Source organism: Hippocampus guttulatus, chromosome 18 (genome assembly GCF_054856545.1).
Source record: "Hippocampus guttulatus isolate MCC_2025c chromosome 18, RoL_Hgut_1.0, whole genome shotgun sequence".
NCBI classification, from domain to species: domain Eukaryota; kingdom Metazoa; phylum Chordata; class Actinopteri; order Syngnathiformes; family Syngnathidae; genus Hippocampus; species Hippocampus guttulatus.
In genome coordinates, this window is record NC_141278.1 from 5,136,874 (window position 1) to 5,151,279 (window position 14,406).

At 43.5% G+C, this 14,406-nt stretch overlaps 1 protein-coding gene and 1 long non-coding RNA gene across 8 annotated transcripts in view; one reads left to right on the plus strand and one right to left on the minus strand.

The window, feature by feature from the left end:
• The window catches only part of dync1i1a (dynein cytoplasmic 1 intermediate chain 1a), a 34,268-nt gene extending 19,982 nt beyond the window's left edge, over positions 1-14,286 (minus strand). Inside the window, exons 1-7 of one of the 7 annotated variants that reach the window (XM_086136965.1) lie at positions 13,865-14,286; positions 13,363-13,514; positions 13,176-13,290; positions 12,716-12,803; positions 11,918-11,947; positions 10,775-10,834; positions 10,541-10,656 (exon numbers count right to left, since the gene is read on the minus strand). In XM_086136965.1, coding sequence (XP_085993091.1) covers positions 10,541-10,656; positions 10,775-10,834; positions 11,918-11,947; positions 12,716-12,803; positions 13,176-13,290; positions 13,363-13,482 — 529 coding nt within the window. In that variant the 5' untranslated portion in view covers positions 13,483-13,514; positions 13,865-14,286. The remainder of the gene's footprint in view (positions 1-10,540; positions 10,657-10,774; positions 10,835-11,917; positions 11,948-12,715; positions 12,804-13,175; positions 13,291-13,362; positions 13,515-13,864) is intronic. The other 6 variants (XM_086136959.1, XM_086136961.1, XM_086136963.1 and 3 more) reach the window with 6 other exon arrangements.
• LOC147190764 (uncharacterized) lies at positions 1,053-13,322 on the plus strand. The gene is made up of 7 exons (XR_015103760.1): positions 1,053-1,480; positions 2,226-2,280; positions 6,682-6,772; positions 10,547-10,673; positions 10,766-10,855; positions 11,866-12,036; positions 13,141-13,322. It is a non-coding gene; the product is annotated as an uncharacterized LOC147190764 (long non-coding RNA).
• Positions 14,287-14,406: the final 120 nt, after the last annotated feature.

Below are 14,406 nucleotides of genomic sequence, written 5' to 3' on the forward strand. Positions count from 1 at the left end.
TACAGTTTTTTTTCCCCCCTTTTGACAAAATATTTTGGTGATTTCTTTTAGGCTACCATGTCATTCACAAATGCAGCCGCTATTAGATTTGCGATTGGATGATCAAGGATGTGTGGGCGTAACTTCCGCCTATGCAATGGTTTTACGATTTACGCTGCAGAGAGATCCAAGTAGTTTTCAGTTTGCCGCAATGCGTTAGTTATGCATGTTGCCACTAATGGAGACGATACACAACATGGATCCATCTGCTCGTTCATGTCAAAGCCGTTTGTATATCGAAAACAATACGTACACAGAGTTCATTTTTTTCTGCGCAACTTTTGTGCCGAACCGAATTGTTCATCAAAAAGGGACGTTTGCAACTCCCGGTTCCGCTGTACTTGATATATCATTTCCATTCGCTGTGCGCTCAGGAGATGAGTAAGATGTTCTAAATGCGCTCCCCAATGCCAATGTCCTAGTTTGCATTGGTCAGTGACTAAGTTGCAAACTTCACAAGTTCAGGGAAACGGCACGCCGACTGTGGAAAGTAATGTAAGCAAAGTCCATTTCGCGGTATCCTCTCCTTCTTCTTCTGTTATGTCTGTCCTATTTTCTTGATCCTGTCATGTCCAGACCAGTGGTTTGGAATGTGTGGTGCGGAAGATGGGAGGAGCGAGAAGAGAAGAGAGAGCGACCACATTGAGGGGCGATCAAACTGTCACAGCTCAGGGACCACAGGCCTCTGGTGCAAGGCGGCGTGATTCATGGCCGACGGGTTACCTCACTGATGCCTTGACAGTCCAGTTCTCCCATGAAGGAATTGTTGATGTTGCTGCCATTTGCCATGCCATACATCAAGTTCCTCTGTCACAATCCTGCACCAAAAATATCACAGCTATTTCTTTCGGACGGAAACATACGTTCATGTGTGCCGAAGTGTGACTAGTGACCCTAAGAAATATTGTAGGACCTCGTTGCTGATACGTAAATGATGAAAGTCAGGGGGAAAGGGAACTACATTTACGGAGATGTTCGACATGGATCAGCTTCAAAAAGTCCTCCACCAGCTAGACGCCCACCACCGTGAACTCTACTTCTGGTTTCATTGGCTCTCTCTTTACTCAAGAGTTGGTCTATGTTTCTCTGCATCAAGACCCCAACCCATCTTTGCTCTCTGCTCACCATGCATACCACCACCCGCACTCGCCGTGCCTTCAGTTTTATGAACCTCTTCGTTCCCAATATCCACGCTGCCGTTGCCGTTATTGTAGACCTAATGCCATCTCATGCTGTCATCTCCCAAGGTTTTGACTTCGGTAACAGTCACTCGTACATTACGCTTGCATCTTCAAAACTCGCAGGATTTACTTTCTTTTGAAGCTAACTTCTCATCCTACATGTTGTGTGCTTGAGGCAAACCCACGTGATGCTGGATGAGCAGGCGGTTAATCCAGGACCAGCCGGCTGTCAACTATAGATCCTGGAGAAAAACACTCAGGTGAGCGAGCAGTCTCGAAATTGGAGGGATGGATATTTGTAAAGTTGACGCAAAGCAAATAGTTGACTCGAAAGTAAGTCCGTAGAGTGCTCATGGACTCGATGGAACAGAAGCGACGGTGTGTCACCGCCGAGGCGACAATTGGATTGACAGGATTCTGCAAAATCCGTAATCTCGACAGATCTCAAATCCCTCAATCTCAATAAAAAATTACTCTGTGAGGCGTGGTGGTGGCGGAAATAGGACAGATGGATTTTGGGAGGGGGGGGGGGATCATAAATGCATTCATCAAGGCACGCTCACATAAACAGTTCGCAGGGGTCCTGGGAGGTTGGCTGCTCAGCAGACCACAACACAAGCACGACGCGGAGGAGTAGGAGACAGCCACGGCGACTTGAAAGGCTTTTCTAATGTGGCCGTGGCACGACGCGCGCACACGCGCACGCAATAACCTCAACGAGAACAAGTCTCATTGTTGAAGAGACACATGTGCACGCCATCCTCTGTACTCAAGCACATGTTACTTACAACCCCCATGCAACAGGGTGATTGTTTTATTTTTATTCATTCAATCTAACGCAATTTAATCCTTGTACTACAAGTACCGACTCCACAAATGTCACGTTAAATTAATGAGGCTATCACTCAAATGTTGTCGGAAAATCCTGTATGTATGCGTTCAACGCAGATTTCCCAAATGGAATACCATGACATTTTATTTCTTTTTCTTTTTTTCTTTATGTAGCTTTCAAGAAATCGAAGTTGGGTTTTCATATCTTCAACAGCCATTGTGAGACAAGGTAATGGAAAGTGACACAGACTATAAAGAGAGAGCAAAAAAAGAGAGAGCTATCCTGAAAAACACTCCAAAATATTGAATAAATCATGTCTATTTTTTTTAATCCTAACACTTAATCACTAAAACCTTGTTGATTCTCAATGCCTTCCATATGTTTAATCCTTAATAGTGCTTCGCTGAGTGCGGTTCATCAAGTCAGTCTTGCAAAGTTGTCCCCCACATCCACTCACCAGCAGCAGAACCTGATGCAAATCTGCTCAGACCGAACCCCACACGATGATTTAGTTAGTTCATCTCACCACCACCTTTCTTCCCACTTATCAGAACAATGGAGGGCGTGCGTGCACAGTGGACAAAGTTTGTGCGTGTCGACGTCGCATGCACACGTGCCTGCCCGCACATCATCAGATTCCATTAAAGCAGTCTATTCAGTCCTTTGGTGGTCTGCGGATGACGCTGCTGTGCGAGCCCGCCGATTCTGTCTATCTTTTTTTTCTTTCCCTCTCTGCCCCACTATGTCTCCCCATCCTCTCCCTCCCTCCCTCTCTCTCTCTCTCGCTCAAGCAGTGGCACCCAAGCTTGGCTCGGACCCAGACCCACATCTTCAAACTGAGCCATCATACCGCACCACGGCATGCTCTGAGCCCAGCCGCAAGGCCCTGATTAAAACCCATGACTTCAAACTTTCCAAACTGTCAAATCGGGATAGAACCAGAGAAAGCGAGAGAAGGCGCAACAGAAATGCCTTACATAAAATCACAGCCGCGGCATTGACTCAATCCCAGGCAGGCGCTTTGTGTCACTCAGAAATACAGCTATTTGCATCTTCGTGTGTCTTATGGTAATCGGACTTCAAGGCCAAGCGACCAATTTGCAAGCGTCAGCCAAAGCCGGACTTGGTGTGCAATGTTCAATGAACAATATTCATCACATAAACAGTAGAAACATTCGGTATGAATGTGTTCATACGTTTTAACTATTGAGTGCAAAACCACGTTTTAAATGCTAAACGAGTGGTTAAATGTAATCGTGTTTGTCAAAACCTTTGACACTTGAGTTTGCCACAGTTTTGGGGCACGTTTGAGCATGCTTTATATGCCAAGAGTGCCCCCTACTGGAGACTTCTGGAATGTCATGTTCAAGTCAATCCACACTGTGCAGAAGCACAGTCATCACATTTCTTTGCGCTCAAGTGGCAGGCCATAAACCATGATGATGATTTGGAAATTAAGCCCTGGATCCGTTGCCGCTAGAACAGTTCATTTTCAATGCATATTACATTTCTAATGTTTCTCCCAAGAAACCACAGGCAGATTGTTTACGTTGCCAGTGTTGGCAGTTAAGCTGTTATTTTATTATTATTATTATTTTTAAACAATTCCCCAACTTAAGCGTTATTTCCGAAGCAAAACGTGTAAAAATAAAACCACGGGCAGGTCAAACAAAGGTTTTGTCAACATCAAACTGGCCATGGGCTGCAGGCTGGCCGTGGCAGTGAACCGTCAACCCTCTTCAATAAAAACCTCTGGAGAATTGAGGTGAACTTGTAGTGCAAGTGCGGTTGACCACCCAGGCACATGTCCTGGGCCCACTGTTGTTTTACACACAAATAGACATGCTTATGTGAAAAATTTAAGTTCAAGGTAATTTAGGGGTGGGGGGAGCAAAACTGAGAACTGGAAAAAAAAAACATAGAATCTTATCCCTCCACATCTCTTCTCATCAGATGGCAAATATGATTGAGAAGAAAGTTGCCAGAGCAAATTGGAGAGTGACAACGATAAAGAGGGGGATTGTGCATCGTATATGGTGCTCTCAGGGGAAACTCGCAATCATCTGTGACTGCCTCGGAATGCCATGAGGCTCGTGAAAGACATCACTTTTCTCTCATATCAAAACTTGGGACCCTGCTCAGTTCTGGAGCAAGAAGCACTGCTTTATATATCCACAGGAGCACAGGGCTCGCTCCCGGTCTCCCAAAACGTTCGTCAGTCCTCAAACCAAACGTGACATTTGCTACATGTGCTTTCCGTTCAGTGAATTTGTAGTCAAACAACAGAGGACATTTTGTTCGGCTTCCTCTGGGTACACTCGCTGTGGTTACCCTCCATGTGAATTTTGCCTTCAGAAAACACAAGTACACACACGCACGTACAAGCATGCGGCCTGTTGTAGCCGCCTGGCTGGAACAACAACAATGTAAGAGAGAACTGCTTCCATATGTGGCTGCATACACCCAGATACTGAAACATATACAGTAACTACCTAACCATACAAAACTCATGAAACCGCACTCCTCTTTGCAGAACCTTGAAAAGTGGCCACAAAGCCCACATGTCTGTTTCATATTGACGGGGCGTGTGTTACATTCACTTTGATTCGAACGCATCGTCGGTTTGACTGGACACAGTGGGCGTATTGGCACGGTGCGTTTTTGAGCGCGGCAACCTTGTGAGCGTTTGGCACGAGTCGGAGTCTCCCGACTGATCATGTCTCGGACAAAAGCGGCAGATGAAATCAATTCTCAACGACGACGTTGGCAACAGTCGACATAAAATAGCAGTTAGCTTCCAGCATTTCAAATGAATTTTTTAAAAACGGTTCCAAACTATCAGTACAAGCAGTTTCACTGTCAATTGTGGTAAACTGTCTTTTAAAAAAAAAAAAAAAACTTCACACGTTAGCCATTCAGATCGTGGGACTGATCCATTACAGGATCACAGTCGAGCTTAGGATGTGGGAGCATCAGCATGCAAATGTGTGTTAGCGTTTTACTTCCCACTCGGCCTCACGTTTGACTTTCCATTGATGAAATTCACTTCTCTTCATCGTCGAACGTGTGTCCTTACGGGCTTGGCATTAGAAACACTCTTTGCCCATCTTGTACGGGCAATCGCCAGTTCCACCGCATGATGCGAATGTACATTAAGGAACGAATTACTGACCAACTATCCACCGAAGTTGTACAGACCGTGAAAACTAATGGTCCAGAAAAACATGATAAGAGAGAAAGCGAGTCGTATAGACAGATACAAAAACATGTCTGCAGACCCTGCGAACTTTTAACCCCAACGAGGGATTTTCCAAACGTGCAATATCACATTAGAACACACACAGAGAACTGTTTTGCTGATGGCCCGCCTGTGGTTCACTGCAAACAATTACTGATGGAATCATAAGTCGGCGTTTCCGCCAGTGTGTTGAAAGTCCGGTGGTCCTCGGGCTGCAAAGTGACTCCTAGCTACGGTGTTTGCGAGCCATTTTGTAGTTTTCTTCCATACAGTCGAATCAATAGTGGACCCAACATTTCAGTCCAAGTTGATCATATTAATAGAAAAATGTACACTGCAGTCATTTTTTTTTCTTCCAGACTCTCACTTTTGCTTTTTCTCTTATTTTCATGGCCACCAATGTGGCCAATTACAGGTCTTTTAAGGCACCACTGAGCAGAACCAATTAAAGTAGGCTACGTTCACACTGCACCCACGCTGACCTGGACACACGGATACGTGCGCAACTGCATTCGCAAGCAGCCTTCAATTTCCTTGACCTTTCCATCCTGCTGCCAACATCCCAAGTAGAAGTACCCGCACACGATAGTCATCTGCAGACTGGGATCGCTTGATTTGAAGTAGTTGCATTTAACTGTGGTCATGGCCAAGTGGGGACTGACTGGTCCAAAGAAGGTTTGAGGGGGGAGAAACAAGTCTTTGTTACATCGAAAAGTTGGCCACGTTGTGATTTAATGACGTCAACTCTTGGTCCGCGCAAATGTGTCAAAATGCATTAAATATTCCAAAAAGTCGCTTGAATTACAGATATGCAACTAAAAAAAAAATAAAAATCTAAAAATAATGCTGTAATTGTTCATGCCGCATTATACAGTCCTTCATTCTGAACTAATAGTCATTTAATTGTATCCAGACTTAAAGCGTGGCTTGAAATGTGGCAGGTGAACACAGGAAATCGCAATTGGATCTTGGACATATGACGGCACTTAAAATTATTATTATTTTTTTTTTAAGGCTGTGGTCTTTATTTTCTGCGTTTTGTTTGAGGTGTGACAATGAGAAGGTGCCAACAACCTGCTGGTAACAACATAACAATGGTGGCTTTGTATTGTGGTAAACTGCGAAGCAGGCAAAACTTTTGCATTCGACAGATTACAAGCGCAAATATTTATACCAAGAAATGGAGCATTGTGAGTCATTTATGGTGATTTTTTTTCCCCTTCAATCTAAAATGTAGGATGTAGAATCATATACAGTAGTACCACACATGAATGACATAACCACTTTCTACGCAGCTTTGCTGAGAGGACTATTTTCTCCTAATCTATACTGTTTGTCACTTTTCATTCACGCCACACTGTGAGTAAAAAGCACTTCAAATCTTTTTCCAGATATCCAGATTCTGGGGATTTCCACTTTGGAAGCGGTCTGAACAGGATGCGCCATTCCCAGTTTGCGTCCGTCTTGAGGATGAGTCAAAAGGTATGACCCTGCCATATTTTATGTCAGTTATGTTTGGATTTAAAATACAGAAATATATGAATGACAAAATGAACAAGACCATAACAAACGCATTGTGTGCTTACGATGGAAAGCAAATCCTTTCAAATGAGGTTCTTATCAAAAAAAAAAACTTTCATCATGGACAGACCACCATTCACTCACACTTTGTTTGACCTCACTATATTAGGTTACTATCACGCACCCTGTTAGAGCCTGCTTTATTTTTCTGCCGGGGCCCAAGGCAAGTGCGCTTCCTTGACGACAAGCCTGCCCATTCAAATCCATTAAGAAAACTGTAAATAACCGAAGCTAACCGTGACTGGGGCTAATTCTATTGACCAACACAATGGACACTCGGGACAGACCGATGGCTGAGCGGCTATTGGGGAAAGGAGCACACATAGACGGCTACTCATCATGATTATAGAGAATCCAATTGGTCTCGGGAAGTGACAAGTCTCATCGTTGAACGGTTTCAGAGAAAGTCTCGTGCGCACACTTGACACACTCAAACCCAAATGTGAAAATTCAGGACACACGTTGTGCCGTACATGCACGTAAGAACACGCATCGACTTCAAATCAGCGTTCAGGCCCAAACACAAACTTGCGCAGCACAAACACAGACAGATGACTCGTGGAAGAGGTCAAAAGTTCATGAGCAGACAAAGCCATGAGACTCTCGGAGTCAGCCATCACCACTTAGTGGTTATAAAATGCACTCAATGTCAATATTGGAGTTTTTCTTTCATCCCATTTAGATCAGGGGAGTTTTGGCCTAAATAACATTCAGTAGAAATCACGCTCGGGCTATTCTTAGAGAGGTCAGAAGTTGACACCAGTCGCACTTGTGTGTGGACATGCACATGGAGCAAGCATGTCAAACCAATGGAACCACCTCTTTTGGTCGCACCACCATCATTAAACTACGCTGTCTGCGGAGACCAGCTGGTTTTCTCCCACACTGTATCATTCCTCCGAACAGCATATCGATATTGTAAAACTACAACTGAGTGCCACTACTGACCTAAGTGTGGCACGATCAAAGTCTCTGCAGCCAACTGGCATCATACGCAATATAGGGGTGGGGGCGTTGAATCGGAAAATTCAATTTTGATTTAAAAGATGAGAGTGCATCGAATCGAACCAAATCGCTCCATATATATATATATATATATATATATGTGTGTGTGTGTACATAAAATTTGAATTGAGTGATTCACAATGTCGTACTATACATGAAAGGGCTGAAAGTTATACAGTGAAACTCCTTTACAACGAAATCATGTTTGCAGCAAGAAATGTTTCATAACGGGACTTTTCACTATAGCAAATTTTATCTTAGATGTAAACACACACACACACACACAAAACATATATGTGTACTCTTTATTCTTATTCCAAGAGTGCATAAGTATGAGCATACACTTATTTGACACTTCATATAGCCAGCGTAGAAAGAAAAAAACGGGAATGAAATTGCGAAATTTACGATCAGCATTCACTTTCACTTATATCAATTTCTTGCATAATGTCTTTTACTTTGCTTCCTCCATCTTTCATTTTTATTACTTTTATCCTGTCTTCAAGTGTTAAAGCTTTTCTTAACTCCTTGCTCTGCAAAGGTCTGGTTTTTTTGGATCCATTTTAGCAATGCAACGTTCGTGCTGCGCCTGAAACTAACAATAACAAATAATTCCTGTACTACTGCGCATGTGTAAACCAGTGTGGTGGTTGCTGTTGCCGTTTCCGAGCTAAGCAGTAGCGGTGGCTGTGGCAGGCTGAGGTTGGATTAGACTTTTGCGGAAGGCTTGTTTTCGTCGTAGTGGACCTCATTGCAAGCCAACGGCGGAGAAAAGGATTTCGTATTACGCAACAGGGGGGCTTTTCGTTGTAGAGGGAAGCAGAAAGGAGGGAATGGCTTTAATGCATGAAGATTGTTTCACACTAGGGGGTATTTTCGCACATGTATGTTTCGTTGTAGAGGAGTTTCACTGTATATTTGAATGTGTTGTTTTGTGATACGAGTCACTACTGTGTAATCAACAACAAACATATGGCCAGACAGCCAGAAATACAGACAGGTGGCAACATCAGTTTTTTCATCTTTTCTCCACACACACTCACTTTGTAGTCATCTGTAAAGAAAGGTCTCCTAAGGCTAGGGTCAAAACACCGTAGACCAGTACGGCCCAGCTCTGGCTCCCAGATGTTCAGACACACACACACACACACACACACACACACACACACACACACACACACACACACACACACAGTCACTCCATATCATCTCTATCTTCCTCCGTCGAGTTGCTAAGCAGCTGGCGGCCATGTGACTGTAGGGGTTGTACTTCCTGCTTCCTGTCATTATAATAGATGGTCTGGTGTGGATTCCAGTGCCCCCTCGATCAGCAACCACCAAGCACGCACGCACACACACACACACACACACACACGCACGCACATCTGTCCTCATCAGCGTCTCGCGTTTGCCCCTCCTATTTCCTTGACAGATCTAGGAATAGATCAGCGCCACATGCAGAGGCACTAAATAACATGTGAATACAATGTGTGCAGAGGCCTACAATATACTTTATACGATTGCACTGGCCAGAATATGAGGTACATCTGCACGATCATAATATAGAAGAGCTGTATCAATAAAATATGCCGTTAACATTTTGTTACAATCCTAAACATTTTTTTTAGGGGGGGGGTACTGTGCCAAGGTCTAGGAGAGTGGTTCTCACAAGTACCACCGTCATGATCACCAATAAAATACAGGAGCATAGTAGGTCTAACTGTAAATCAAAAACCAGACCGATGTTTTCTTTCTGACATGTATTGTACAATATTGTAAGCCACTGTAACATGATGCACACATTGAACATTAACACCCCGCTTAAATATACAACATTTTTTTATGTACTTAATGATTTAAATGTATTGCTAACAGTTAAATAAAAATTGGATCTGAACGTTCAAACTAACAAATTGGATGCTGGAAAGATCGATATATATATATATATATATATATATTTATTTATTTATTTTGTCCCTTACCTGTCACTTCATTACATTATTGAATTTTTAAAAAACTGGTATTAAAATAAGTTAATGTACTTCTCCAGCGCTCACTTTGCAAAATCTTGTGGAACATCAAACCGTGGTGTTGACCATATGGATGTGTTTAGACTCCGCTGTGCAAAATAGTGCGCACACGTTTTTGACATGCAGGCATACACAAAACCTCACACGCCTCGATGAAAATGTAAACACCATTACAGAAATGTAGTTCATAGTTTGCCTGCAACACACACAACATTAAAGCGCTCCAAAATCCATCGGGAATCATTTTTGGGTCAGTTTTCAACCGATCATTCTGGTTCTACTTATGACCAGGAGTCAGAACCATTCAATGCTATGTTTGAAGACACAACAATTGACAGGCAGACATTGTCTTACTGGCCTCCTCTCTGTTTTTGTGAGATCTTTAAGTCACTCCAGGTTTACAGGCTGTGAACTTGGCTAACCAAAGAAGTATCAAATTCAACCACCCAAAGTCGACAGTTTACTGCAACGTGAAACTTCTGCCTTTTAACTTTTGGTGCGCCGCTAAACCCTGTGAATCTCTAAATTGCACCCCCCCCCCCCCCCAAAAAAAACGTTTGTTTGAACCTAAAACTTGTTGGAAGTATGTCAGCAAAAAATGTTTGTTTAACATCATGCATGCACAAATGTTCACCTTCAGATAGATGGGCAGTGTGCGGCGTTTGTGTCTCCTTGCTGTACAAGACCAACTCTTTGGGTTGGAAGTCAACTTGTGTGATCTTGGAGGCCCCCAGCTTCTGCATCCTCCGCCTGGTTCACAGAGAAAGGTGCCTTTCTTGGAATTATGGAGACACTCAAAACAGCTTTCATTACCGTCAAATTGAATTTGCATCTGAGTCATATTTTGTTTTGTTTTTAGATGACATACCCGAGCTCAGAATCTGACTGAAGCTGCAACACGGAGGGGTCTGTGTCCCACTGCAAGGTCCTGACATCACCAACAGAGGGGGTAAAAGAGCATACATGTCATCAACAAGCTATAATTGGGATTAACCCCCCCCCCCAAAAAAAAACGGCAGGGATAAATCATTAAAAAAAAGAAATTGCCACCATTATTGTGTTGTACAACCTGTACAATTCATCCGAGGAAGGAAAAAAAAGTGAAGTAAAAATAAACAACAGAGATAAAGTAGTTGCATAAGTGTACACACCCCCATATGACAGGCTGCCTGTTGAGAATTAAGAACTCACATTCAAACTCATGTTAAGTGGCGGTCAGCACAAACCTGCCGCCATTCCGGGTGTTTCTGATTCACCCCAAAGAGAATGTAGTTGTTCTTGTAGCCTTTTTCTGATCTTTTCACATTTGTGACAGGCTTCGGCTCACCTGACATGGCTTATATAGGTTATATAGATCACACGGTGCAAAAGGTTTTGAAAGGCTTTATCTTCACGATTTCTATATCACAAAAAAATGGTTCTTGAAACGACGAGACTTTTAATATCCCCTTTTATAATTGACTTATCCGCGTTCAAGGTCAACATAGAAATTCAGCACATCAAATGGGACATCTTGGCGTGAACATGTTTGACAGACATGATGACGCCCCTGCCATGACTGATGATCATGAGAAAAGCTGCAGAGGAGTCTTTCATACCGAAGCAAATACAAAGTTACGTGCGTGAAGGCAAGCCGGCGCTGAGCCCTTCCATTTTTGTGAAACGCAACACTTCCAATCACACTTCTCGTTTTGATGATACCTTTCAGGGCCACTGAGTGCACCCATCAGACCTTCAGCCTGTGCCATTTCATTAACCTGCCAGAATGACTGTTTGTACACTATCCGTGAAGACACAGACTGTCAATTCCCGATAAGGCTCAAGCGACGGCGATCTTTACAAATTGAGGAAGACATCCAGGCTGGAGAAAAAAGTCACGAGCAAAATGTAAAGGAATGAAAAGGGAAAACTGTCAACCGCTGTGTTTTGATCCGATAAATTGTGATTGCCACACGATAGGTGGAACCCTGTTGGGAACAGGGTGCCCGTGGCTGTCAAGAGATTTGCTTACCTTGAGCGTTGTACCTCCGACAAGCCCGACCTATGAAGTGGAACACAAGCACACACAGCCACAAATGGAGATGCTCAAAACGACGGCACTGTTGTCCAGGAGGGGTCGTGGGACTGGAGGTAACTTACTCAATTTGTCAAATTGATTTCCGAAAAGCCAAACAAATTGTCAACGCTGGCAACGTTACGATTTTTGAGCCCAACTCCAACTCCAACTCCTAGCGACACCGGTGTGACACATACCACTTTGTATTGATGACCCACACATTCACCTCAACAGTTAGCTGCCATTGTGCTGCAGCCAAAATGTGCTTGACGATAATTAGGTAATATTGGAACACACCCACAATACATTTATTGTGCACACTGTATCGGTATGGCTTGCTGACACGATATATCCAGTAGTGCTCCATTTTCAATGCAGAAGAAAAGCAACTGAATTTGTCGAAAATCAATAGCAGCTGAGGTGAGTGCACGTGTTCCACTGGTCATCAAATTACAGACACGATGGCAAATGTCGTCACGTGCAAAACAGCACACCTTCACCACGTTATACACATTCTTACCTAAATCTGTGATGCAAGTCACACAAGACAGAGAAGAATATATGTCAAAATAAAAGATGAGGCAAAATTATTGCCAATCCAAAACACTTTGCTAGCTCGCTCTTGAGGTGCATGAGCCTTTGAAATCAAAAGAAAATGTCATGTTCAGAATGATGGGTCGTAATTCCGAAATGAAGCAAGCATGGCTTTGTGACATCCACGTTATAACTTTTCAAGTCGAAATTGTGCCGTACCTGCCCGCTGCTCCGCTATCAGCTGAATCCTGGCTCTCCGTTTCACTTGGCGTGCTCATTGATTTCGACGGGGATAACAGATTTGGCACTGAAAAATATGCAAATGCTAATTTTGCATTGTAAAATACATATTTATGAAAATCTGACATCGGTTGGCCCCATTTTGCATTCACTATTAACGTTTTAAAAGTGTAAAAATACTGTAGCTCAACTTGGAAGATAGCTTCACGATTATGAGGCGTTGTTACAGTATTCAACCACAAGGGAACAGCATTTCTGAAACCCAACTGGAATTGTAAGACACTCTTGGGAGTCCAACTAATCAATTCGAAATGAGCAGAGGAAGATGATACACTTATACAGTATAGAGACTTGTGAGCCAGCCAGATTCAATACTGCACCGACAAAATATTGTATCTTTACAGCATGCTGTCATTAAGTCGATCAAGGAGGTCCAGACCTAAAGAAGGCTCGGGTGAAATGCCGATACTCTGCAGCAGGGCCTCCGTCTCTCGGCGCTTGCGGTCCAAGTCTGAGTCCTCTGAAGTCACCTCCGTCTTCTGTTGGCTCTCTGCCTGCACAGGAGAATCCAAAAATAAATTCAAAGGTGCAGGTGCGTAAACTTCAATGCGGTGCGATTGACTTACTTTTTTGGTTCCCTCTTTCTTCTTCCTCTCCTCTTCTTTTCTCTTTTTCTCCTCCCTGATTTGGGCGAGGCGCTGCTTCTTGCGCTCCAGCTCTGCTTTTAGGTCACTTTTGTCCGACATGGTCTTCTACTGGGGCTTTTGGGGGTATGACACTGTGTTATTTAATCACAATGATCAGAGTGAGACATTTTTTTCCAGAAACAACGAAGTCAACATCGCTTTGCATCAAGAAAACGCTTATAATTTCACTCTGCAGTTAAACCATGACCCTGCATCAAATGCTACCTGACAGCATACAGTACCAAATGCATGATCGGAATAGGATAAATACAAAAGCAATTTACCATGCAACGCCAGCAGAAGGCAGATGTTAACAACCACGTCTGTGGCCGTTAACCCACAGCTCGCAGCTCAAATATCAGTCACCTAAACCTCGCCTGAGAATTAATTGTAATGGTCTGCATGCATTTATATTACAATTAAAAACACGCTCCCTTCCTACCTTGTCCACTCGTGTTGATAATGATGTGTCACGGCAAAAGATGCTGTCTCACTGCTACGCCCCGAGGTTTCAACACATCCTTTATCTAAATGTCATTTAAACAGAGGGCGTTCAACAAGGCACCATACTGGTCTTCCGAACCGTTTGGCGAAGCTTACGGATGGCAGCGGCTGAAACGGTGCATTTCAGATGACGGTGACTCTAATAAGACAAGAGGCAGGTGGAGGTCCAGAAGCGGAGGAAAATATTGATGCTGAGGAAGAGGGACGAGACTAGAACCGTCCCTATTGTCATGGCTTTTGCTACACTGCCATCTTCAGGACTCTTCAAGTAAATGACTGTGCTTTTTGTATTGGCGTTGGCTACGCCGCCATCTTCTGGACACTCCAAGAACGCAATTGGAGATCCTTCACAGCTTCTCGTGCCGATAAAAGTCATTTTACCTTTCAATCATATTACCGAGTTTCCCCTATCCGCGCCTGCTCTTTAATTATTTATTTAGTGTTTTTTTAATGCAATGGGATGACTAAAATGCACGCACA